This window comes from Lemur catta, chromosome 5 (assembly GCF_020740605.2).
Source record: "Lemur catta isolate mLemCat1 chromosome 5, mLemCat1.pri, whole genome shotgun sequence".
Classification (NCBI taxonomy): domain Eukaryota; kingdom Metazoa; phylum Chordata; class Mammalia; order Primates; family Lemuridae; genus Lemur; species Lemur catta.
Window position 1 is genome coordinate 36,655,370 of NC_059132.1, and position 26,474 is coordinate 36,681,843.

General features: G+C 50.9%; 2 protein-coding genes across 3 annotated transcripts in view; both read right to left on the minus strand.

The window, feature by feature from the left end:
* Positions 1-1,164: 1,164 nt before the first annotated feature.
* On the minus strand, positions 1,165-15,000 carry LOC123638141. Of its 2 annotated transcripts, none has more exons than XM_045551532.1 (6): positions 13,330-15,000; positions 10,984-11,176; positions 10,356-10,457; positions 8,311-8,415; positions 8,109-8,209; positions 1,165-1,517 (listed from the first exon to the last, which is right to left on the minus strand). In XM_045551532.1, exons 1-6 carry the CDS (start codon positions 13,441-13,443, stop codon positions 1,494-1,496), a joined length of 639 nt encoding a protein of 212 aa, XP_045407488.1. In that variant the 5' UTR covers positions 13,444-15,000; the 3' UTR covers positions 1,165-1,493. The 2 variants fall into 2 exon arrangements, with proteins under 2 accessions (XP_045407488.1, XP_045407487.1); XM_045551531.1 differs by lacking the exon at positions 1,165-1,517 and adding an exon at positions 3,045-3,308.
* Positions 15,001-16,585: 1,585 nt separating this feature from the next.
* Positions 16,586-26,474, minus strand: part of LOC123638758 (nuclear pore membrane glycoprotein 210-like) — a 72,296-nt gene continuing 62,407 nt past the window's right edge. The window contains exons 20-21 of the mRNA XM_045552587.1: positions 26,238-26,383; positions 16,586-16,640 (exon numbers count right to left, since the gene is read on the minus strand). Of these exons, the coding sequence (XP_045408543.1) occupies positions 26,276-26,383 (108 nt within the window). The 3' untranslated portion in view covers positions 16,586-16,640; positions 26,238-26,275. The remainder of the gene's footprint in view (positions 16,641-26,237; positions 26,384-26,474) is intronic.

Consider the following 26,474-nt stretch of genomic DNA (forward strand, 5'->3'; position numbering starts at 1 on the left):
AGCTGTTTGGATGGACGCTTGGCTAGTTGGATGGATAGATGAATGGATGAATAGTTGGAAAAATGGGTGAATGGATGAGTGAAAAGCTGAAATCATTGCTAGAAATTTGGACACTTTCCCAGTGAGATCACCACACCTGCTCAAAGAAAGGGTTGGAAATCCACGCATTCATTCATTCAACAAATATTAAGCACCTAATATGTGTGGTACTGTTTTCGGCTCTGGGATTAGACATGGTACTTGCCTTTATGGATCTGACATTCCAGGGGAAGGCACATGACAAAAAAATAATAGAATGTATGTAGAATCCCTTGTCCTAGAGTAATAAATGCTAGGAAAGAACAAATAAAGCAAGATGAGAGGGCAGAGATGGCAGAAGGAGGCATTTTAGTTTGGGTGGTCAGGAGAGGCCTCTCTGAGAAGGTGAGTTGTGAACAGGCAGTGAGGAAGTGACCATCTGGGGAACTGCATTTGAGTCGGAGGGAATAGCTAGTTCAAGAGCCCGGAGGCAAAGAGGCCAGTGCGGCTCTCAGGGAGGAGACGAGGTCAAAGACAGGTGTGCTGGGGAGAGGGGAGTTGGGGTTTGGGTGTGTCCTGCACGGCGATGGAGGACATTGAACCTGGGCTGATCTGCCTTTGGAAAGGCACCAGCTCCCTCACCCCCTGGATGGGGATGCGTTCCTGGCCCTGGTCCCTCCTGGCTGCTTCACAGCTGGGAGGCCGTCAGCATTTTGATCACAGCTCCCAGCTCCCCACGGTTTACGACTCAACCATAACACAGGCGCTGGGCAACCTGTGGCACCTCTGAGTGGTTTACTTGCCACCCTTTCTATATTTACTGCCACTAATGCTCGCTGGCCAAGTTTTCAGAGAGAAAAGGAAGAAGGAATTGGGGGGCAGGGAATTGGTTAAATTTTGTGTTTTGTTTTTGGTTTTAAACACACAGACCTATTTTTCAGTTGTTTTCTGAGATTGTTTCCCAGCCCTTAAAAGGCTGCGGGGCAGCTGTCGGTGTATTCTGTGAGAGTGCTCTCACTTCTAAGCAAGACAGCCGATCCCTTGCAAAGCTGCCCTCTTCTCTTTACAGTGTGTGGCTGCTTCCTGGTGACAGAACTGGGTTTAAAGTACACCCCAGGCTGAGTGTGTGACTAAGGGACAAAGGCATAAATTACTTAATATTTCCCAAGGTATGGGCGGGGCTTCAGACCAGGTGTTTCCACCCCCGCTGCCTGAAGATGGGACCCCCTCAGAGACCTCCAGTCCAGGCCTCTGCAGGCTGCTCAAACTTCAGTGTGCACATGAGTCATGTGGGGAGCGTGTGGAAATGCAGCTTCCAAGTCCGTGCGTGGGGCCCAGGCGGCCCCTGAGACTCTGCATTTCCGGTCAGTTCCCAGGTGATGCAGACGCCGCCGCTCCAGGAACCACACTCAGAGCACCCGGGGTTTCCACCAGCGCCGTCCCGCTGAAATGTTCTATGACACAAGCCACACATGTCACATAACATTTCCCAGTTGTCCCTTCAAAATGAGAAAAAGAGATGACATTAAATTTAATAAGATATTTTATTTAACCTAATTTATGCCAAATAGTATCATTTCAATATGTAATCTATATAAAATACTGAGATATTTTACATTTCTTTTGTGTAGTAAGTCTTTGAAATCTGGTGCTTGTTTTACACTTACAGCACATCACAGTTCAGATTAGCGACATTTCAAGCAGTCATCTGGCCGGTAGCTCCCGGTTTGGAGGGTGCAGGTCTAAATCTGCCTTGAATACCTCTGGTGCTAAGGAGCTCACTACCTTATGGGAAATCCACTCCGTAGTTGCATGGTCTGAGTTGGGAGTTGACCGTAGGACTAGCTGGGGAGACCCAGCTTCACTCTCTGGGTCCCCAAGCCAATTGGCTTTCTGGTGAGCCCAGTTCCTCACATCCTCTGCCTCAGGTAGCCACACAGCAGCTCTGAGATGGTTTCTGTGGTTGTTCTCAGTCTCTTCTTTTCTTGTTGAAGAACCTGGCTCAGGGACACTGACTGATGTCCTCAGGGACACCCAGCCAGGAGATGGCAGAGCTAGAACTTGAAGTCTGGACTTGAAACCTCTTCTCCCTCTGCTGTAAGAGGCTCTGGGCCCTTCAGTGTGACCTGGTTTCAGAGGACCTTCCAGGTCCACTCATGCTCCTGCAGACACACTTATTTCTATTTATGCGGTGAATTACATTGATAGATTTGCAAATGTTGAACCATCCCTGCAACTCTGGGATGAAACCCACTTGGTCGTAATTATTAATTTTTTTTATTTCAGCATATTATGGGGGTACATATGTTTAGGTTATATATATTGCCCTTGCCCCCCACCCTGAGCCAGAGCTTCAAGCAAGCATTTGAATTCAGTTTGCTGGGATTTCATCGAGCATTTTTGCATCTATATTCATAACAGATATTGGTCTGTGGTTTTCTTTTTTCGTTGAGTCCTTTCCTGGTTTTGATAACAGAGTGATGCTGGCTTTGTAAAACATTTGGGGAGGATTGCTTCCTTCTCAATGCTGTGGAATAATTTCTGCATGACAGGAGCTGTTCTTCTTTGTAGGCCCGGTCATATTCAGGTGGGAAACCATCTGGTCCGGCACTTTTTTTAAGGAAGATTTATGATTGCTGTTTCAGTTTTGATGCTTGATATTGGTCTGTTCAGAAGCTCTCTTTCTTCCTGATTGAGCCTAAATAGGCTGTTTCATAAAATTTGTCAATATCTTCCACCTTTTCAAGTTTATGTGTGTAGAGATGTCTATAGTATTCATAGATGATATTTTGTATTTCCATGGTATCAGTTGTAATTGCTCCTTTTTCATTCCTGATTGAGCTCATTAGAGTCCTTTCTTTTCTGCTTCTGGTTAATCCAGTGAGAGGCATGTCAATTTTGTTTATTCTTTCAAAGAACAAACTTTTTGTTTTATTAATCTTCTGTGTAGTTTTTAATTATTGATTTCATGTAGTTCTGCTCTGATCTTGGGTATTTCTGTTCTTCTGCTGGTTTTGGGATTGTTTTGCTCATCCTCTTCCAGTTCTTTGAGATGATTCATCAGATTGTTGATCTATGATCTTTCTGTCTTTTGGATGTAGGCAGCTATGGGTATAAGTTTTCCCCTCAGGACTGCTTCAGCTGTGTCCCACTGATTTTGATAACTTGTGTCCCTTTTTTCATTTAGTTCAAAGAATGTTTTGATTTCCACCTTAATTTCCTCCTTGATGCAATAATCCTTCAGCAGCAGGTTGTTTCGTTTCCATGACTTTCTGTAGAGCTGAGTGTTTCTGTTGGGGTTAAGGCTTATATTTTTATTACCACAAAGGTACATGACAGCTTCTATCATCTAAAGGCATTAATCAAGCCTGTGGCTTCACAATCAGCAGCCCTCCCTGTCAGGTGCTGATGACATCACTCCATAGTGACATTCTGGTTTGGGGTATCTGTGAAGTGCAAATTCTGACCGGCCCGTAGAAGAAACTGATAGCCATGACAAGGAGGAGTCAGGTTCTATCTCTAGTATTTTCTGTTCAATAAAAATCCACAGAATCAAAATTTGAAATACTCTGATTGTGCCTCGACTTACTAAAGCACGGCAGAGCCCCAGCTTCAGATGATGCTCAAGTCACCATGAGCCCTGGGCATAATCAGACTTGTGAAGAGACCCAGCTGGGCTCCTAAGGGTCTATTCACATGGGAATCCAAGGAGCTTCAGTGGGAGGTGAGACGGAGTGAGGTATAGGAAGACAATGCTGGAATTTGGTACTTTCTTAATTACTCTCACAGGTAGTTGGAGCACAGGGAGGCTTGAAGTGCCCAGAAGCTAGGGCAGGATTCACTGGGCAGAGCAGGCAAATGGTAGCAGGTACGAGGTAAAGGGGAAATGCACGCTAAATACCACCAGGGTTAACCTCAGACGGCAAGAAGACTCTCAGGAAATAAATCCAAAGTGAAGGGACTTAAGTTAAATACAGCAAGAAATGAAAATGTGCTCAACATGGTTAGGGAGACACACAACGAGATATCACCACACATACAACAGAACGGCAAACATTAAAAGTTAGCAGTTCCAAGCGCTAGTGAGGCTGTGGAGTAACTGGAACTCTTACACACTACTGATGTGAATTGGTACAAGCACTCTGGAAAATTCCTTGGCAGTATTACCATTATGTGCATATACCTCCTGATCCCACAGTCTCATCCCCAGGTAACAAAGTAAGTGCACATTCCAGTGTCCAGTCCAAGGAGCTTGGCAGTCATCACTCTGTCCTAACCATAAGGCAAAGCTGAACTAACAAAAACCAACAACTCTTCCTACGTCTGGCAGAGAAGTGAGGTGACAGGGCAAAGTGTTGCCTCCAAACTAGAGACAGACAGACAGGCAAATACGGAGATCACAAGTTACCAGAACAGAGCAAAGAGCAGAAACCTCCCCAGGAACCAGTACCAGCTCAGGAAAACCTAACCTGCAGCTGACACACTGCTGGGGGCTCCGTGTGGACAAGTCTGAGAGTTAAACGCTCCAAGGAGCCCCAGAGGGGCCCCACACTTTTATGAGTTTTACCTCCAGGAATCCTACCAGGCTCTTATAGGGACTACTGGAGAAAAATCCCCCTGGTGCCTCCCACAGGGGGCTGGGAAATAGGCCAGAGCACTCTGTTCTTCTTAACAAGGCCCCTCGTGAGAAACTATTTAACCAGGGCCTGACCCACTGGGCTTTATCAGAGCCTGAGTGTCGTAGGGGAAGAGGAATTCCCCACTCCGGCCACTCTTTCCATCCTGTTCCACCTAACGGGTGGGGGAGGAGACTGAGAGCACACGGGAAGGTCACAGCTCAGGGCACAGGCTCCCCAAGAGACCTAGACCTACTGTGGGACTGAAGAATGCCTCCCCTCCCCCAACACTTATGGTAACACCATTAAAGGCCCATTTAATGGGGTTCCCTTTACCCAGGACATCATGTCTAGCTTTCAACAAAATTTATGAGGCATACTAAGAGGCAAAAGTAAAATAAAATCAAATCACAGTTTCAAAAGGTAGATGAAGCATCAGGTCCAGATTCAGATACGGCAGGAATGCTGGAATGATCAGAATGGAAATTTAAATATACTAGGATAGATATGCTAAGGGGTCTAATGAAAAAAGCCAACAGCGTGCAGGAACAGATGTGTAATGCAAGAAAGACACAACTAATAAAAAGAATAAGAAAGAAATGCTAGAGATCGGAAACAGGGCAACAGAAAGGAAGGATGCCTTTGACAGGCTCATTCCAAGAGTGGACACAGATGAGGAAGACTCTCTAGGCTTGAGGATTCTCCAGCAGAAACTTCCAACCCTGAGGAGGAGGAGAGAGGACTGAAGAAATAGGACAGAATATCCAAGAACTGCGGGTCATGTACAATAGGTGTAACATACATAAAATGAGAATACAAGAAAGAGAAGAAAGAAAGGAACAGAAAAAATGCTGGAAGCAATAATGTATGAGAATTTCCAAAATTAACGTGAGACACCAAACCAGAGATCTAGGAATCTCAGAGAACACCAAGCAGGATAATTGTTAAGAAAAAGCAAACAAAAAGCAAAAAAACCCACACAGATACATACCCACAGGCATAGCATACTGAAAATGCAGAAAATCAAAGATAAAGAACAAAATCTTGAAAGAAGCCATGGTAGGGCGGGATCCCTTATCAATAGAAGAATAAGGATAAGAATTATGTCAGATTCACCTCACAAACCACACAAGGAAGAAGAGGGTAGAGTGAAATATCAGATGTGTTGAGAGAAAACAGCCACCAATCTAGAACTTTATTCTCTGCACAATCACTCCTAAAAAGGTGAAGAAGAAACAAAGACTTTCTCAGACAAACAAAAATCAAGGGAATTTGTTGCCAGTAGACCTGCCTAGCAAGAAATATTAATAGAAATTCCTCAGAGAGAAGGAACATTACATAGGGCAGAGACTGGGATCTATATAAAGAAAAGCAGAGCATTGGAGAAGGAATAAGTAAAGGAAAAATATGAACTTTTATTTTTCTTATTCTTAATTGATCTAATGAATAAGTTTATTGAAAATGATAGTACCAACACACTTACTGTAAGTAGATGTGTATGTGTGTGTGTGTGTGTGTGTTTCTATGCTTATGTCTATATGAAATGAATGACAGCAATGATACAAGGGACAGGAAGAAAGAAATAAGATTTTTTTTTATTATAAGGTACTTGTACCACCCATGAAGGGGTACAGTGTTATTTGAAAGCTGATCTGGATTACTTGCAAACTCTAGAGCCACCACTAAAAAAAGTTTTAAAAAGAAGTATTTAAGAAACAGAAAAAATAGAATCATAGAAAAATGATTATTAGTACTTCAAAAGGCCGAAAAGGAAGGGAATTCAGAAATAAGAACAAAGAACCAGGGCAAGGAATCGAAAACAGTAAGAAATGTAGGAGACAGTAATCTGACTCTATCAATAATTACTTTAAATGTCAATGGTTAAAATATAGCAGAGGTTGTCAGAGTGCCTCAAATAACAAGCCCTGACTGCAGGTTGCCTACCAGGACCCCACTTTAAATACAAAAACGCATCAGATGAAAAGTAAATGGATGGAGAAGAACACATCATGCTAACAATAATCAAAGAAAGCAGGGATCACAGCAGAGTTCAGAATAAGAAAAGTCATCAGGGATTTTTGACAGAGCCCTCCCTAATGCTAAAGGAGTCAGTGTGGCTGACAATGACGTGGCAGTGTAGGGTCACTGAGTGGAACAAATGTGTGTTTGTGGGGGGAGCGGACACGGGAACTCTGCACCTTCACACAGCTCGATTTTGCTGTGAACCTGTATAACTGCTCTAAAGAAATAAAGTCTGTTTGTTTAAAAAAGTGCACATGCCCACAAAATGACACTTTGTAACCACCAGAGCAAACCAATGGAAACATCAGTGGTAACATTTAGAAGGAATGAACACTGCACAGCCAGGAAATAGAACAAACTACAGCTGCATGTGACAACACGGGTGAGTCTCACACAGAAAAGACACAAGAAGGTACATGTTGTGTTGTGCCAGTGACACAGAGTTCAGGAGCCGGCACAGCAAATCCACCAGGGCGGAAATCAGCACCATCATTACTTTTGGGTGTGGGGAGGCTGAGGCTAGGAGGAATCACAGTAGGATATTCTGGGGCGCTGAAAATGCTCAACATTTTGATCTGGATCGTGGTTACACATGGTGCTTTCATATGTAAAATTCATCAAGCACGGTCGTGCACTTTGCGGTACAGCACAGAATCTGTCCCTCAGATTGTCCTGCAGCCTGGTGCCCATCTGTAACTTACACTGAAATCATAGGGGTGGCTGTCAGTGCTGAGCCTTGGCATTGGTGACTTACCCGAGTGCTTTCACTGCACATTCAGTGGGAAGAGATTCCTTTAAAGGTGAGTTCAATTTTGACGATTCCCTAGTGATCCCTCATGCAGATGTGCAGACACGTAGGACATCTGTGTTTGTTTTTGGTCTTTTTATCCTATTCTTTGCTATATTTTTTAAAAAACAAAGTGCCTTAAACCACTCACTTGCTCTACAAAAAGAGAACGGCTACAGTACAAATGACAGCATAAAAGTTATCACCTAGCCTGTATCACCGCAGGGAAAAATATAAAATCTTAGAATAACCTCATTGGAAAACGCAGAATGCTGAATCCTTCCATCGCACGGGCATAGCTAAGTCAGTACGTGTGAGAACAGGGAGAGGGTCAGGAAACAAACACGGGAAAAATCTTAATAGAAAAAGCTGATGCAGCCTCTAAAAACAATTGTTTTGTGGTTATAGTGGTGCTTAGGAAACAATGTTTTAGCCTTGATTAAAAGAGTGACTGGAAGGAAACCATTAGGTAACTAATGGCATGAGTAGTGTGTGGATGTGGAATAAAACCCACAGGGGCAGCACGGCGATGACCACAGTTGCTGAATGAAGTGGAGAATCTAAAGGCCCTGCTAATTCTAGCTGGTGTGATTAGGTGCCAGCTTATCAAATAGTCAACCCACTAACCACACAGTGGCCCGGGAGAGGAACTAAAGCCAACTCACCGCGGCGACTCCCCTGGCCTCCTGGGAGGCCACTTGACGACGTCTGCAGTGCTCGTGTTGAGGAAGAAACATCCGGAGCCTTCTCTGACGTGCAGCTCTGCCTGCAGGGGGCAGAAACAGGGGGGGTCGGGCTGCATGTCGGAGGGCGAGGGGCCCCCCAGTGGGTCTCACTGGAAGAACTATGGCAGGGCAAGGGCCATACCTGGATGCCAGGGTGGTTCTAGGTGGTCACCTCTTCTGGACTCACCCTCACGTCCTCCACCAGGATGAGCTCTATGGAGGCCGACACGGGCACCAGAGGGTCCTGCTGAAGGGACAAGGCCAAAGCCGTCAGATCCACGAGGCCATGGCCAACTGAGGGCCAATGCAATGGCCACCTGCAGCCCGCCCCTGGGGAAGAGCGGGCCTAGAAGCCCCAGGTCCTGGCTACTCATTCCCTCTGGGACACAAACCCGGATAAAACCGTGGTGCTCCTGAGCCCTGCTAAATGGCCACGTCGCCTTTGAGGCCTCCCTCACCCAAGGCGGAGTGAGCTGCCGCCTCCTCCACTCCACACAGAGGCTGGGCGACCAACAGTCCTGCCCAGAGGACGGCCCAGCCCCCCTGCCAGGCCCTACTGGGTGGGTGACTGACACACAACCCCGACCCTCGGGACCGCAGAGCAGATGGCCGGGTTCGGAGCACGTGGCAGATCCTCCGCTGGGGGAGTGGACGGGGGCTGGGCAACCGGGAAAGCCACTGGCCAGGCCGAGCCGTAGGGGAGGGTCCCGAGGAAGAGGCCTCACAGCTGGCTCCCCAGAGGACAAGGACAGCCCTCACTGCCTTGGCCGGCACACTGCATGGCTCTGCTTCCTGCCAGGTGTCATTCGAGGGAGACTGTCTGTCCCGGCCCGGGTCTGACTCACCCAGTGGGATTAACCGAGCACCCACTGTGCACCAGGCACGTGCAAGGCACTGGGGGTGCAGCAGCTGCCCTCAGGGGAGAGTGAGGGAAGGACAGGAAGGTGCCGGGTCACTGTGGCTGCCACAGGCAAGGAGGGGTCTGACAGGGAGCGCGGCTCTCAGGGAGCACAGACCTCAAGCTGAGGAACACCTGAGCCACACCAGCGACAGGCAGCCCCCAGGGCACAGAGCGTGAGTGCAAAGGCCTGGAGGGATCCTGTCGGGGTGTCTAGGCCCAGCCAGGAGGCCAGGAGGCCCTTGCTCTGGCCAAGGGATTCCTGGTGCGGGCATGCAGGAGGAAGAGCCCCAGCCACCAGGGACAGGCACAGGTGAGCCCTGTCACAGGCCACTCCCTCCAGGCCAGCCTCCTCAGTGCTGCCCCCACTGGGGCCCTGGCCTTTTCCAAAGCTGTCTAGCCAGGTGACAACTGAAGCTCCCCATTCTAGCAACTTAGGGTCCCAAGGATCAGATGGCACGTTCCCTTTCCAGCCATTCTCTGCTGCCTCTACCTTGTCCAAAACACAAGGTCACTGATGCCCCCCACCATGGGGTGGCTGTCGTCCAGGAAGGACCGTTCACAGGGAACCCTTCCCACTCCTACCTCAGATGCACGATTTGGGCCCCACTAGCAACGCTCCTGCCTGGAGCCCCCATGAGATGCTGGGGCTGAGAGGGGTGGTCCAGTGGGCGGTGATCTGTGTGCACAGATGGTGGCAACAGTGTGTGGAGCGTGTTTGGAGGGGTGTCTCTGTGCTGTGACAGCAGGAGGCACAAGGGCTCTGGGATCTGGGGCAGAAAGCCAGTCTGCGTCCAGGGCTTAGGGACACTCCCCGGAGGGGCTGACATCTTAGCTGGGACTGGAACGACAGAGGGTTACTCGGGGGGGGGGGGGGGGGGGGGGGGAGAGGGGGGGAGAGTTAGAGGAGGGAGGGGGCATTCCCGGCAGCAGGGACCGTGCGTTGATAGTGTGACCCCCACGGGCACACTGGGTGGTCTGTAAGACAGGGGCGTGGGGACACCTTCCTCCTGAAGGTTGAGGGCTACTAGGAGCATGCTGGGGCCCAGAGGTGATAGGGTCCGTCTGAGTTTTCGGTGGATCCTCCAGGAGCCCACATGGAAGGGGAGTGGGGAAGGGGAGATCCCAGGCAGTGAGCACACTCCCAGTTCAGGGAGCACGTTGGGGACTGAGGGCTGTGGCCAGTGAGGGCTCTCAGGACACTTGGACACCAGGTGGAATTTGGGCAGAATTCAGACAGCATCAGGAGATCTCCTGGCCTTGCCCATGGCCTCTGCCACCACTGGGCCCTGCTTCACTCTGGCCGTGCTGAGGTGGGACAGCTGGTAGCCAGTCGTGGTGGCAGTGACGGCTGTGGTTCCGATGCCTCATGGACTGAAATGGCCACAAACCTGAGTCGAGGAAGAGGGAAACTGATGCAGGTTGTCTCCCCATCACCACCGCTGAAGCAACCCCTTCCTCCTTCTGATTTGCAGTTTCAACCTGAAAACCAATAACCGAGTCAGTCAAAATTGCGCGTAGTATAAGAGTCAACAGGCCCTGAGCAAGGCTTCATGGAGCAGCTGCGATGAGTTGGGGAAAGAGATTTAACTTCTGGCTGTCGGGAATTCGGATGCACCTGGGCATAAAGTAGCACAGGTGGTGGAGCTGGAAAGATCTGCTGCACACCCTGGCACTGGAGACTCCCCTGCCGTGGGGCCTGAGCCTCTCCCTGCTACGTCACAGAGTGTCCGTGCAGGACTGAAGAAGAGCAGTGGGCTCACAGAGCACCCTGCATTTTAGTGCTAGACGAAGGGGAGTCCCAGATAACTGAGCTCCCGACGGGCACCAGCCTGTCCTGGCACACTTCCTGTCTGGCCACGGTTCCCTGGTCTCTGTCCTCCTGCCCCGGGCCATCGTGCTCGCCAGCCTGCTCACCGTGCAGCTTCTTTTGGCCGCTCCCATCGTCCTGGGACACCAACCGCATGGGTGAGTCAAGCTCAATGCTGGCCAGCAGCGGCCTGGTGGACTCCCAGTGGATGCTCAGAGAGCTGAAGTTGTCGAATCGGCGTCCCTGCCGGTCATAGGCGGCCAGGTCCCCCAGGGGGTCTCGGTGGCTGGAGACTGGAACCTGCAAGAAGCAAAGGTGAGAAGCCTTTGTCACACCCAGCACTGTCACAGCCACCGCTGACCACGCAGTGTGGGCTGAAGCCGGCGGCTGCCCTGTGGGCTCAGGGCTGTGCTGAGGAAGTGAAGTGAAGTGAGTAACAGTCTCCACCACCGCCGACCAGCACGTGCCCCGTCCGCCCTGCCCACGCCGGCTCTGCGTGCAGACCGTGGCTCCTAATGGGGGATGAGAAACCCCTTCCCCACCAGGGGGTCCTTCAGCAACACTGGGAGACATTTCTCACTGTCACTACTGAGAGGGGTGTTGCCACTGTCCCCTAGTGGGTAGAGGGCAGTGACACTGCTGACCACCCTACGATCCATAGGATGGCCCCAAATTCCAACAGTGCCAGGTTGGTAACCCACGCCCAAGTCCCCGCACCCAGGCAGACTGCTGTCCTTCCCTCTGCCCTCACCTGTCCCCGTGCGCACCACCCTCCACCCCAGGCACCTCAGCACCCCCAGGAAGGCCACCCCACTGCTTTGGTGGGAACGCAGGTTACAACACCTGAGCTGCCTAGAGCCGCTGTGTTTGCAAAGCTCCTTTCTGGGTGGAGTGCCCACCTGCTCCTTCCATACCCCAGCCAGGTGGGAGGGTCGCCCGTGCCAGGATGGGCAAGCAGAGGCCCGGGAAGGCAAGGGGCTACTCAAAGCAGATTCCGGATGGGAGATGCATGGGGTGGTCCAAACCCTGAAAGCCACCACTGTGCCATTCTCTCTCACACCCAGAGCAGACTCTGCCCTGGGAATGCAGGCCGAATTGGACCTCATTGTTCCTGGGGTCTGTCCCTTCCCTCTCTGACCACAGGGGATGGGGGCAGGGTGGCGAGGGCAGCAAAGCAGAGCCCGAGCGCCTCTGCTCCCACAGCCTGGGCTGAACCCCAGCCCCACCTCTTACTGCCCAGGCAGGTTAGGAACATCCCCAAGCCTTACTTTTCCCAGCTGTGATGTGGGAACCACAATAGAAACCACCTGCTAGGACACTGTTTTAAATACCGGTCACATGAGGTCACTTTAGAGACTGGCTCATGCTAATTAACACTCAGGTAGGGAGAGGGGGTGGTCAGCCCCCTCAAAGAGCTGCCAGATGTCCCTCCCTAAGACACAGACCCGATCACGTCCCCTCTGCATTGAACTACTCTGCTGCTCAGGCCGCTGTAGAACACAGGCTCAGAGTCTGTCCTGGGATTCGCGCCTTCCCAGCCTGGCCCCAGTCCCACCTTCAGACTAGTGGCATCCCTCCTGCAGCACACAAAGCCCTGTCATCCCCAGGCCCTCACAGAGGCTGCCCTGTTGCCCCTATTCACACTTAGGGCTCAGCGCTCCTGCCTCCAGGTGGCCTCTGTGTCCTCTCTCACCCAGCGCCACCCTGTGGTGCAGAGGGCTCATCTTGATGAGCAAAGCAGGGCCACTTAACCAGCTTTGCCCAGCTGGTGGGCCTGGGTCTGCTCTGGCCCCAGATCCCCTGCTCCTACCCACGTCTCTTGTTCACAACCAGCGAGACTCTGCTGCGGGCAAAGCAGGCCACCGCGCGTCTTGCCAAGGACTTTTCCGTGGCCAGCCCGGAGGGAAGGAGTTGTGGGCAGGGGCTGCGTGTCCGGGAATTAACACCTGGAGGACTGTGGTTCCCGCCTTCCTGTCTAATTCCCTTCCCTCCCAGGCACAGACGCGACCGGGAACCCTGTGCCAAGGAGACGGGTCAGTGATCAGTGATCAGCAATGCTACTGGAGGACACTGGGGAATGGTGACGGCCCCACAGCGGGTGTCAAAGCCCAAATGTCCCCACAGCAGAGCTGAAGAGGGGAGGGCCCCACGTGCCTCAGACAAGCCTTCTCTCTGGACGTGGCATCCCGGGTCGCGGAACAGCAGACTGGGCCTGACCCCCGAGACCCCCGGTGTCGGCAGCTGGTGTTTGAAAGACACAGAACCTACACGCCTCTTCACAGCAACACTCACACTCAGTCTAGATGACCCGGCGCAGCCAGAGGGGCTGGACAGTCGGGGTGAGGGCCCCGCTCACACCTGCTTGGCCCAGAGCCCCCAGGTCAGAGTGTACAGTCTACACGGACACCCATGGAGTGAAGGAGCCATTGGGGCCCGCGGACGCATGCGCTTACGGGCTCACACAGTGACCCACAGGTGGGACAAGGCGTGCCAAACCTCTGCAGCAGACAAACTGGCGTTGGTGACAGCGGCGGGAAGCAGGTATCTGGCAAGCACGAGGGCCCCATGGCCAAGCAGACGGAGGGGTCAGGTGTAGCCTGGCTCGGGGAGGGCACAGCAGCTCCTGCAGAGGGATCTGAAGACGGTCCCTCTCCCGAGTGCTTGTGTTCAAGTGACTTTCAAGACGTGCCTGTTCTCCTCCCATGCCAGCTGCAGGGGTCTGGTGTGTTGAGCTGACACTAGCGCTGCCCCGACTGCACCGGCTGCTCGCTGCTGCTGGAGGGCACCCAAGTCCTACGACATCGCTCAAAACTCTCCTGCCCTCACCGGGGAACCTGCACAGGCTCAGCTGTCCCCCTGGAGCAGGCACAACACCGGGCCTCGAGTGCCCCACCAGCCAGGCGCCCCGCCCCGGCTTCTCCTGCTACTACTTTGTTCATCCTCCACCTGCCCCCTGGGATTCGTGACCTCCACCACGCTCCCTGCAGCTGTCCCAGAGCCTGCCTTCCCCACAGGCTGGCAGCCTCCCAGGGCAGAGGGTGGGACTTCTCCCTACATCCTGTCTCCCCAGCCTGGGCCTGGCACCAACAGTGTCCACGACTGTCTGCAGAGTGAACTGATGCATGCACTAGCAAACACAGGTTGCAACAGTGACTGTTAGCTGCCCTCCAAGTTCCCACACTCCCCTGTTCCCTAGGCAAAGAAACCCTGTTTTTTACAGGGTGGTAAACTGCACAGAGAAAATATTTCCCAGTTTCTCTTGCAGCTAGTGTGGCTAATGGGAAAACTTCTGATCAATGAGACGTAGGTGGAAATTATTCTTCTAAACTTCTGATAAGGCTAATAAAGCTAGGTGAGCCGAGAGGTGAGCACTTTCCCCTTCAGGCTATGTGGAATCCAGATGTGACAGCTGGAGCTGCAGCAACTATTTTGGACCATGGGGGAAGGGAGTGACCTAAAGGATGCAAGCCACATAATAAAATGATGAAGTGGAAAGACAGAAGCCTGGATCCCTTATGAATAGAGACCAGCCAGACTAACCCTGCATGAAACCTCATGTGTGACAGACAAACAAACTACTCTACTGGTTAAGCTCCTGTCATTTTGGGTTTTGTTCCCTGTCAATTACCTTGATCTCAACTGCTATCTGTGCAGAAATAAAAACTAAAAGATATGAGACCCACACTCATCTTTCTCTGTCATTTGTCCAATCAGGTAGCCACACTGCTAAGGGACATGTCTACCATTTCCTCAACCTTACATCCCAGCTCATGACACTGAGCTCAAGCCTTGGCCTCTGCTGCTCCAGCCCAGCAGCCAGGAAGGGCCCTAAGGAATCTCCCCACCCCTGCCCGCCACAGGCTCCAGGTGAAATGCTCCTTCTCTTAGAAGGTGTGGCAGGGGGTCCCCAAGAATAACTGCTGTCCTCTTGGGGATTTCTGTCACCTGCACTCTGCTCTCAGAACACTCGCACCTGCTCAGGGAGGGGATATGACCTTTTCATTTTAAACTGCCTCCCCCATCACCCCTGCATGCTTTCCTTTCTCCATGGCCAGCAGAGACAAAATACATTAGTTCTTTAGGTGGTTTAGGGACCCTCTCTCCCTCTCCCCCTCTCTCCCTCTCTCCCTCTCCCTCTCTCTCCCTGTCTCCCTCTCCTTCTCTGTTTGAATGTCAGGTTTCTGCGCATTTTCTGATCTTCTGCATCTCAGCCCTAGAGCAGGCACCGGCACAGGAAGGTGTCATAGATAGGTGCTGCGTGACTGGATGGCTGCAGCAGGAGGGACAGTGTTTGCTCTGGTGTTCAGGAGGCCTCGGTTTGAGGCCTGGCTGGGTGGCCCTGGATACATTCCCTCACTCATTCATTCTAAACAAAACCACGCTTGGTTGGTGTCTGCTCTGTATCGGGCACGATGCCCAGGGGTAGAGGGGCAGAAATGGAAGATCCTAAGGTCACTGAGCGTGCTTCTGATGGGAGACAGGAAGAAAGAATATTACAAACCACAGGGACCAGCGCTGGCTGTCTGTGAGGTTGACCCCGGGTGGCAGGGAAATGCGAGGGCTGCCTGGCCCAGCCTGGGAGGGTGGGGGCTCCTCCAGGAGCAGAAACTCCCCACCAACTAACCCGCTCTGGCCTCTTGTGGACGAGGCGGGGTTCAAACAGAGTGACAAGTGCATTCAGCAGCCCACTGCGTGTAGTCCTTCTGTGAAGCCTTCACAACCACCCTCGGAGGAAGGCCAGGTTGCTTTTAGTCCTGTTTTACTAACTAACCCTTGCTGAGTGCTGACTCCCTCCCAGGCTGCTTTCTAAGCCCATTCCATTTATTAGCTCAGCTCACCCTCAGCACAACCCTATGGGGCAGGTGCTGTCCAGCCCCATTTCACAGGCAGGAAGGTGAGGCCAGAGAAGTTAAATGAGCAGAGTACAGAGCGGCTGTGCAGCAGCCCTGGACTCAGGCTCCGGAACCGGTGTGGAGGCTGAGGCCGTGTGCTCCGCATGCACACGCCTCGACCACCTCCCTCTTCAGGTGGGAAGAGGGATTCACAGACATCAGGCAAGTGGCAGAATCCACCCCGCACGCAGGTCCCAGGAGGGCCTGGAATCGAACACACCAAAGGCCACTGTCCCAATGCTGCGGACCTGTAAGGACTCTGCAGGGCAACTCTGGAGTGGGCCAGAAGTGCCCCGTCCTCTGACCCCTGCCGCAAACATTTCGAAGCCTTTGGAGCCCACAGTCCTGCCTTCGTCAGGAGAGCCTGGCAGGTCAGCACCCCGCCAAGCCTGCCAAGCGCTGCCTCACGTGATCACATGGATGTCAGCAACCACTGTCCCCGTGGGGGAGGCTCTGCTCCTTCTGCATCAGTTCCTGCTTTCAGCTGGAAAATCACAGGGAGACAGATTTATGGCAAAAGCTACTCTGAACAATTGGGTTTTCATACAGATTTGTCAGAGCAAGTGAGTGATTCCCATCAGGGAAGGACTGGGCAGGGTGGGCGGTGAAGGGCAGGGACCCTGGCTCACCTTGGGGCAGGTAGGCCCCGATGGTGATCCTGGCACGCAGGTGGACGTGGCCCTGTTTGTAGCTCACCAGGAGAGTGCTGGAGCCCTGGGCCTCGGCTGTCACCCTGAGGATGCTGCACTGCTTAGACCCAGGTGGCAGCCCCTCCACACCAAGAGGATCACACGGTCACCGTGAACTTGCTTTTGCTGGGGAAGGCAGGACAGGCTGAGGGTTCCTCTTTCATCCTGGGCTTGATATGCAATCTGATGTTTTTAAATTAAAGATTTTTAATTTCAGTATAATTCACACAGATATAAAATTGACAATAATTTTTCCCACATATTGAACACATCCTGTGTCCTGTACCCAGATCAAGAAACAGATTATCGGCACCCCAAAATCTCCTGGAGCCCCATCTGATGTCTAGCCCCTGTCCCGGGGAAACCACTAAGCTGACTTCTACCAGCATGGCTCAGTGTTACTTGATGCTGCACTTTCTATAAAGGGAATCACTGAGTACAGACTCTTCTGTATCTGGCTTCCTCTGCTCAGTGTTGTTCATGAGATTCCTCATTTGCTGCACATTGTGCATCCTTCACCCACATTTCTATACATTGGGCTGATATGTGAATACAGAGCAATGGGTTTGCCCCTGCTACTGTGCACACTTCGGCCCCTTCCACTGTGGGGCTCTGATCTACAGGGCTAAGAACATCTGTGCCCCTTCCCTTTTGGGGACACACGTGGGCATTTCTCTTTGGTGCATCCCTAATAATGAGACTCCTAGGCCATGGGACACACATCGTTACTGCCAAATATCTTTCCCAAAGTGGTTCCATCAATTGAAACTGCTACTAACAGTTGCCCTACATCCCTGCCTTTATTTTCCATTCATGTTTTAATTAAATTTTTGAAACCTTATTTGATTCTCATAAAGTACACATAACAAAAAACCTCCCACTTTTGCACTTTTACATGTAGAGTTCCGGGGCGTGAAGGACACGCACACTGCTGTGCAAGCATCACCACCGTGTATCCACACAACTCATCTCATAACCTGCAACTCTGTCCCCAAGAAGCAATAACTCCCTCATTCCCATCCCCCCGGCAACCACCCTTCTACTTCCCGTCCCCATGAATTTGACTACTCCGGGTACCTCGTATCAGTGGAATTAGACAGTATTTACCTTTTGTGACTGGTGTAATCACTCAGCACAATGTCCCCAGGTTCATCCACGTGGTAGCATGCGTCAGAATCTCCTTCGTTTTGAAGGCTGACTAATAGTCCACCGTGTGTATGGACCACATTTGGTTCATCCATTCTTCACTGGTGAACACTTGGGTTGCTTCCACCTTTCGGCTGTTGTGAAGAACACGGCTATGAACGTGAGAGGACAAATACCTCTTTGCGATTGTGCTTTCAATACCTTTGGGTATTGAATCCCAAACCCAGAGGTGGGATTGCTGGATCACAGAGTAATTCTATTTAATTTTCTCAGGAATGACTATACTATCTTCCGTAGCAGTGACACCATTGTATGTTCCCTCCATCAGTGCACGAGAATTCCAATTTCTCCACGTCTTCACTGACACTTATTGTTTTTTGTTTTGTTTTGTTTTGTTTGAGACAAAGTCCCACCCTGTTTCTAGGGCTAGAGTGCCCTGGCATTATTAGCCTAGCTCACCTCAAACTCCTGGGCTCAAGTGATCCTCCTGCCTCAGGCTCCCAAGCAGCTGGGACTACATTTGTTTGGCTAATTTCTGTTTGTTTCTATTTTTAATTGTCTGGATAATTTTTTTCTATTTTTCCATAGAGACAGGGTCTCCTTCTTGGTCAGGCTGGTCTCGAACTCCTCACCTCTAGAGATGCTCCAGCCTTGACTTCCCAGAGTGCTAGGATTGCAGGTGTGAGCCACCGTGCCCTGCCAGGCACCAGTTCTCTGTAGGTCTGGTACAATTCCTGTGTGAAACCATCTGGTCTGGGAATTTTCTTGTAAGGAAGGTTAACTATTTCTGCTTCCAGTTTGATACTTGATATTGGTCTGTTCAGGAACTCTATTTCTTCCTGATGGAACCTAGGGAGGCTGTGTGTTTCTAAGAGTTTGTCCATTTCCTCCACATTTTCAACTTTATGTGCATAGAGGCTTTTATAGTATTCATAGATGACATTTTATATTTCCGTAACAATAGCTGTAATTTATCCTTTCTCATTTCTGATTGAGATTAGAGTCCTTTCTTTTCTGCTTCTCATTAATCTAGCGAGAGGCTGTCAATTTTGTTTATCTTTTCAAAGAACCAACCCTTTGTTTTATTAATCTTCCATACAGTTTTTTTAATTATCGATTTCATTTAGTTCTGCTCTGATGTTATTTCTTTTCTTCTGCTGGGTTTGGGGTTGCTTTGCTCATCCTCTTCCAGTTCTTCGAGATGATTCATCAGATTGTTGATCTGTGATCTTTCTGCCTTTTGGATGTAGGCACTTATGGGTATAAGTTTTTCCCTCAAGACTGCCTTATCTATGTCACACAGACTTTGACAACTTGAGTCTTCTTTATCATTTAGTTGATAGAGTCTTTTGACTTCCATCTTAATTTCCTCCTTAACTGAAGAATTTTTCAACAGAAGCTTGTTTAGTTTGCTTGACTTTGTGTAGAGATGAGAGTTCATGCTGGAGTTGATTTCTAAATTTATTCCACTGTGGTCTGAGAAGATGCATCGGATAATTTCTATTTTTTTAAATTTGTTGAGACATGCTTTGTGGCCTAGGATACGGTCAATCTTAGAGAATGTCCTATGAGCCGATGAGAAAAACGTATATTCAGTGGTTGTCGGGTAGAATGTTGTGTAACTATCAGTCAGGCCCATTTGTTCTAGAGCTCTGTTTAAGTCCATTGCTTCTTTATTATCTGTTCGGAGGGTCTGTCCTGTTCTGTCAGAGGTGTGTTGAAGCACCCGGCTATTACAGTGCTGCTGTTTATCATTTTGTTTAGATCAAGTAGGATTTGGTTTATGAATCTGGCTGCAATTCACTTAGGTGTATAAACATGTAGAATTATTATGTCTTCTTGTTGAATGGTTCTTCATGGTTCTATAGTGACCATCTTTATCTTACATTACTTTTGTTGAAGACTAAGTTATCTGAAATCAGAACTGCTAAGCTGGCTTTCTTTTGGCTTCCATTTATGTGGAATATTTCTTTCCATCCCTTTACCTCGGGTCTGAGTGCATCCTGGTGGGTTACATGTGTTTCCTGAAGACAGCCGATACCTGGCTTGTGCATACTTATCCATTCGGCCAGGCCATGTCTCTCCAGTGGGCACTTCAAACCATTCACATTTATTGAAGGAATTCATAAGTGGGGCAGATTTCTGTTCATCCTGTTGAGTTGAACGTTGCAACTTTGTATTCTCTCTGGAGCCATTGTGGTACCTGGCCTTTGACCTTCACCTTTGGGATGATTTTACACTGGTGAGTGTTTATTGTGCCGATCCGTGTGTAATGCCGTTCTCAGTACTTCCTGGAGAGCAGGTCTTGTCTTGATGAATTCCCTCAGTCTTTGTTTGTCTGAGAAGGTCTTTCTTTCCCCTTCATATAAGAAGAGCTGCTTCAGTCTTGATACTGCTCCCTCCTGTGCAATTCCTAGGACATCTCTCTCAGTGCCCTCAAATTGTTTGGCATTCGGTGAGTCACTGGGTCTCTGGCACAATGTGGAGAGTGATAGCTTGTCAGTTTGGTTTGGCTTCCTTAGTCCAGGAAAAAACCCAGCACCTGGGTCTACCACTCGGGAGCGTGGCATGGAGGGATGCAGCCTAACCACTGATTCCAGGAGGGACTTCCCCCATCAGTCTTCACCCAGACCCAGGGACGCCGGGCTATGGAGAACCTTCAAGGACACAATCTGAGTCATAGATGGGATGCCCATTCTCTGGCCCAGATCACTAGGTTTTAGTCTGACTTCAGATTTTTGGGGACGCCAGATGTCTAATCAGACCTTCAATGGTCATCTGAGTTCGGGTTGCCCCCTCAGACTTTTGTCAGCATATGACTATGCTTAAAAACGTCCATCATGGCAACGTTCGGTTGGAACTTTGGGACTCATCGAGCCCTATCCCAATGTTCAGTGAATTAAAGGACCAGGAAATTTGGCCAGAGAATGAATCTCTGCTTGATGCTACCTGAACTGCCATCACCACTGGCAGCAAAGAGTCTAACGACCTCTGCTTTCAAACTTTCTTTAAACTTGTTAGACTTCCTGGTCTTCACTCTGCCTGCCTCATGTCACTTCTGAGCCCTGCATCTCTCTCACTGCCTCACTGTCTGGACGATGTTTCTCTTTTGGATCCCTCCTTCCTCCTGCTTCCTCTCTGTCTCCATTTCCCTCACCTGAGCAGCCATCCCAGAACTCCGTGCCTGCCTGCACCCCTGCTCCCCTTTCTGAGAGGCTGCAGGGTCAGAAGGCATTGCGAATCAGGTGCCCCCATGGATGAAGCCAGCATGAAATGCCACCCCTTTCCTGTCTGAAGTCATTCTCGTCTTTACTAATCTACATCCTGACACTAGGGAGGAGCAATGCCTCTTAGCAATGGACATATCTCCCAGCCAGCCCCACTGTTTGGCATAAACTCCAGAACTTGAGAAGGGGTCTCAGGCTCCACAAGCAGAACTTTAAACCTGGCCCTCAAGGTCTTTGATAACCGGGATGGGGAGAGGTGAGAGGAAACAGAGCGGCACTGACAGCAGCCCAGAAAGCAGAAAAAGCTTTTCAAATGGAAGCTGCCACTGTGAAAGGGTTTTCACCAGAGCCAGAGTTACTGAAAAAGGTCCCAGGCAAGAAGAGGTCAAGACCACAGCCTTCCACGGGAACTGAGCCCTGCCTTCACTACAACTCTGGTGCCCTGGAGTAAAAGTGCCCCAGGAGGTGGGCTCTCTGGCTCTCTCTGGGTCTCCCCCCTCCCCCCCCAGCTCTGACATCAGAAACAGCCAGTGTTACAGAATTACTAAGACCTAGGCTGAGCGTAGGTGTTAGTAAAGCCGTAACCAGAGCTTATTGATCAGGAAGGTGCTGGAGAACTGGTAGTCTGACCGTAGCAACTCCGTTTCACCCTCGTTAGTTAGCAGTGTTGGTGTGGACAGTGTAGTTAGTGTCGCCCATCAGCAGTGCTAGCATAGCACAGTCAGTGCTGTCTGTCAGTAGTGGCAGCAAAGCACAGTCAGTACGGGTCGCTAGCGGTGCTAGCACAGTACAGCCGATTGTCTGTCAGGAGCGACAGCATAGTGCAGTCAGTATTGTCAGGACAGTTAGTACTATCGGTACTGTTAGCCTGGTTCATGGAGCTGGTATCGTAGCATCGTCAGTGCTCCCAGCCCAGGTCGTGTAGCTGGCAGTGTTCACTAGTTACCTAGCACAGCTAGGGCAGAGTTCTCATGGATAGACGTGACCAAGCAGCAGGGCGCCACCTGCGATTTGTTCAATGAGGGACTAAACAATGACACCCTCCTGAAGAAAAGTGGCTGGTGCAGCAGTGGATGGGACAAAGGTAGCCATCAAAATAATGTCCAATCAGAGCCTCCATAGCCTGGAACTTGTCAAAATGGAGGTCAAAGCCAGAGGCACCTGACTCATCCAAACATCCTGAAGCGGGGGGATGTCACTGAGGCTGAAGACGCCCGCTGTGTAATGACACAATAATCCCGGCTGCGTGCAGTATTGCCACGAGAACCACATTACATCCTACAACCCCAAAACATCCGACTTGATGACAATGACAAGATGAAACTAGCCGACTTTGGGTTTGCCATATTTAGTGGCACATTTGTGGAAGCCCTCGTTTTTGTGCCCTAGAAGTTCCCCAACCAGGACTACATGGGACCAGCGGTGGACATATAGTGGCTGGGGTAGTCCTCTACACCATGACAGCCAGGACTGTGCCACTGCATGGAGAGAACTGGGGGAATCTTCAAGCAACATCACACCTGCAATGCTGAGATGAAAACATTTCTGAACAAGTTCCTGACCCTTGGCCCCCGGGAGAGGCCCATGCTCCTTCCAATGATGAGGGGTCTGTGGGTGAATGGGCAGCAGATGCCAGAGGAGACCAGGAAACCACAGTGACTGCCTGCCCATGAGCCTCTGTCCTAGCACGGTGCCCTGCTGACATGGCAGAGAGCCAGGAGGAGGGACCTGTCCCCAGGAAACATCCAGGGAAGCCGACTCCCACCAGGCTGGATGGCCTGAGGGGAAGACCTCAACCTTCCCCCTGAACATGGGCCGTAGAAGCTCACCAGGAGACTCGCCGATGTCACCTTGAAACTACACCCCTTCCTGCCAGCCCAAAAGACCCGCCGCAAACAGGCAAACGAGGTGCTGGTGGCGACCAATGCTGAAGCAGAGAGCAAGCGACACACTCACACGTGCCGGTGACAGCGGTGGGTGGGAGCTGTCAGCTGTCAGTCCACGCCTGGCCGACCTCCCACTCTGTGTTGGGATCTGGGGAGCTCAGGGTCGGTCGTCTTGCTCTCCATTCTAAAGGCAAGGAGACATGTGAAGGGGACTCTCAGGTATTCTGACATGTGCAGGACATTCTCATTGACTCTTGTACCCTGCTGTGCCGCACATGTCAGGGCTTCCTCCTCCCGTCTGTCTGAAACTCTGTGCCCTGTGACCAACTACCCATGCCCTCCCTCTGCCACCCCCCAGCCTCTCATCACCATCAAGTTATTCTACTTCCATGAGGTCAGCTTTGCAGATTCAGCAAGTGACATCACGCTGCGTTTACCTTTCTGAAGTGACGGATACGTTAATTAGCTTTATGTCACCGTTCCACATAGTGCACATATACCTAAACTTCACATTGTACTGCATGCATGTATACATCTATGACTTGCCTATTAAAAATAATATCAGCAAGACCATATTAAATAACATAAGATGCAGGGAGGGTGGCTAGACCGCCCCAGATACTTGCCCTTGGCCGCTTCAGCTGTCTTCTTGCACTGGCACCACCCTGTTCGACCGCGTGCAGCAGGTCTCTCTGGGCGGCAGGATGCAGCACATTCTTAATAGGAAATTGCCAAGTCTCCTGGCAGGCCCCTTCCGGCCCTGGCCCTCTTCCGAGGCAGAGGTCTCGGTCTCCCCAGCCTGGACAGAGCTGTCTCCTCTTTGCTCTGACTCAAGGGTAGGGTAGTAGCAGGCGGAGCTGTCATGCAGATTTATTGGCCTATAATGAGGTTTTGTCATCACTGGGTGGTTGATGATTGGGTCCTGCATCTGCATCCAAGCATCCTCCATGAGTTCAGCGACGGTGGGCCTCAATTTACCGTCAATGGTGAGGCACTTCCTCACCAGCTCTCTGAGTTCATCAGAGAAGAAATCTGGTGTTTCATAGATTCCCCCAATGATGTTTTTCTTCAGTTGCTCCCAGTTGTCGCCCATAAATGGAACATGCCCGGCTACCATGTTGTAGATGACCACGCCCAGGCTCCACACGTCCACCTCCGGTCCCACATATTTCTGACGCAGGAACATCTCTGGGGCACTAAAAGCAGGAGTGCCACAAAATCTGTTCAGGTAGCCCTCCTCAGTGAAAGTCTCGGCGAGGCTGAAGTCAGCTAATATAACTTTTTCATGTTTTCCGTCCAGCAGGATGTTGGCCGGCTTTAGGTTGCGGTGGACAACGTGATTCTTGTGGCAGTGTTGCACCGCAGCCAGCAGCTGGCGGAATAGGGGACGGGCGTCGCGCTCACTGAGGCGCTGTTGTTTCCCGAGAAGCCTGCCAAGGTCCCTGCCACTGGCATACTCTGTTGCCAGGCACATTCGTTTTTCATCCTCGAAGACCCTGATAAGCTTCAGTATATTAGGATGTTGTAGGGCCCTCAGGTATTGAACCTCCCTGCGGAATCTTATCAGTGGGGAGCTGGTCTTCTTGGCCTTTTTGATGGCCACCTCGGTGTTAGTTATAGAGCACACGGCCAGCATCACCTTGCTGTGCGCACCGGAGCCCAGTTCCCTGAGGAAATCATAATAGTCCAACTCCTCCATGGGTTCGCTGGGGGCCAAATCCTGCGCCATGGCCCCTCTATGCTAAGTCTACGATAACTAACTAATGAACACTCTCAACTATATTAAGTAGGGTAAGGGTACGAACAGTACTAACTACACTAATGACAATAACAAATAATATTACATAATACTAATTATACTAATTATACTAACAGGGCAAAAGAACAATACTAAGTATACTATCTTAATAAAAAACAATGTTAACTATGCTACATGAATGCTACTAACAAACAATATTAACCATACTATGGTAACAAACTAATAACTATCCTACGCTAACACAACTAACCAGCAAGCTAACTATACTAACTACACTAACAATGTTCACCAATGAAGACAAAGCAGTAGCGCTACGGTCAAGGTCCACAGGTCACCAAAAACAGCTTCCTGGGCAATAAGACCAAAATCCTAGACCCAGCCAGGGGCTTATATAGGCGTTGGGGATTTGGTGACAATGGTCCTATATGAGGTCAGAGCAAGAAATGGGCCAATCATGGCTGGGTAAAACCTACAGTGTTTTTTTCATTTTTTGGTCACGAGAACATTTTCCTCTTTAAAGGAAACAAGTGTTTTCTGTTTACATGCTTAGAGACACTGATATTTACTTCATTAGAAATTTAAACCTGTACAATTCTTAAGGGACCGTTCCATCTATACTTTGAAAACCTTTAATAACTTTAGGCTTTTAAAGACCTCGTCATGTGTATCCTTGAAATATTCAATTTCTTTTTCTTGAAATTCTGATTGGCGTCAGGGGAATGCTACAACATAGCTGACATCATGATCCTCCTTTAAGTGGCACTCCTGGGGCAGTAAGAAGCATGTGAGGGCCAGCCCTGCAGCTCAGGGCCCAGCCAGCCTGGCCCGGAAGGAGGGAGAATAAGTGGCAGACACCACAACCCAGCCCTGGGCTGCAGGTCGAGCCAGGGCTGACGCGGGACGGCTCGGACCCAGGTGCAGCGGGAGGCTCCACGAAGGCACGGGCTGGAACTGTTCTGGCTCCCGTCCTGGCCTCCTCGGCCTGGCCTTGGATGAGCACTGTTGAGCGGGGCCTGGGGAGCTCCGCAGACCTGGAACCTGGGTGCCAGGGTGGAGTCCCTTCCACGGCCACACCAGCGTGTCGGTGTTGTGCTGGCCCTCGGATTCTCTTGGTCCAGAGGGAGAACATCGCAGCCTTCCTGGGGCAGATTTAGGGAAGAATGAGGGCAGCAGGACCGTGACTGACAGCTCTGAGGTCGGGCCCAGCACTGAGTGTGCCACAGGACGCATCTCCCAGACCTGACAGCAGCCCACGGTGTGGCCTCAGCTCCACCGTGCTGGTCTCCCAGCCTTGCCGCAGTTAGGCTCCAGCCCTCAGGACAGCCCTTAACTATTCACACTAAGGACATGCTGGCGCCTCTCACTTGCTCCACGCAGGCAGGGCAAGGCCCCATCATCCCCATGTGAGGAGAGGAGGCCGGGAGGGGAGCAGCCTCCACCCCCACAGGCAGAACGGCAGGGACAGCAGAGGAGGACTCTGACCCGGCCGGGGTTTTCCGCTCTGAACTCTGCATCCTTTCCCATGGGTGTAGGTGGTGGTGAGAACAGCCATGACCCAGCTCAGGAAGGCCACCCCCTCCTGGCGGCCACTTGGAGCCACAGAGGCCAGGACCCTGGCATCAATCCCCAGGCTGGGCTCCTGACAACCTCTGCTGCTCCGGACAGACGGCTGCCGTGAGCTGAACATGCAGCGAACCCGACATGTCCACAGGGCAAAGACCCTCTGCAAGTCCATTTCACTTTCAACTCCTGGCAAACTTACCCAGAGCAGCGTCAAAGCCTGGCTCCATGGTGAGACAATCACGTGCTGGGAAATCGGAGACGGCTGGCTGGAACTGCCGCAGGACCTGAGGAGGGACTCTGGGTGCAAGGTCTCCACAATTCCCCTCTGGGCCAGGGAGCACTCACCTAGAGAGGGGGAGGGAGAGAGAGGGTGTGACCAGGCCTGCCGGTCACCACACCCAGGCCCAGGAGACCCAAACCCCAGAATGAGAGCAAT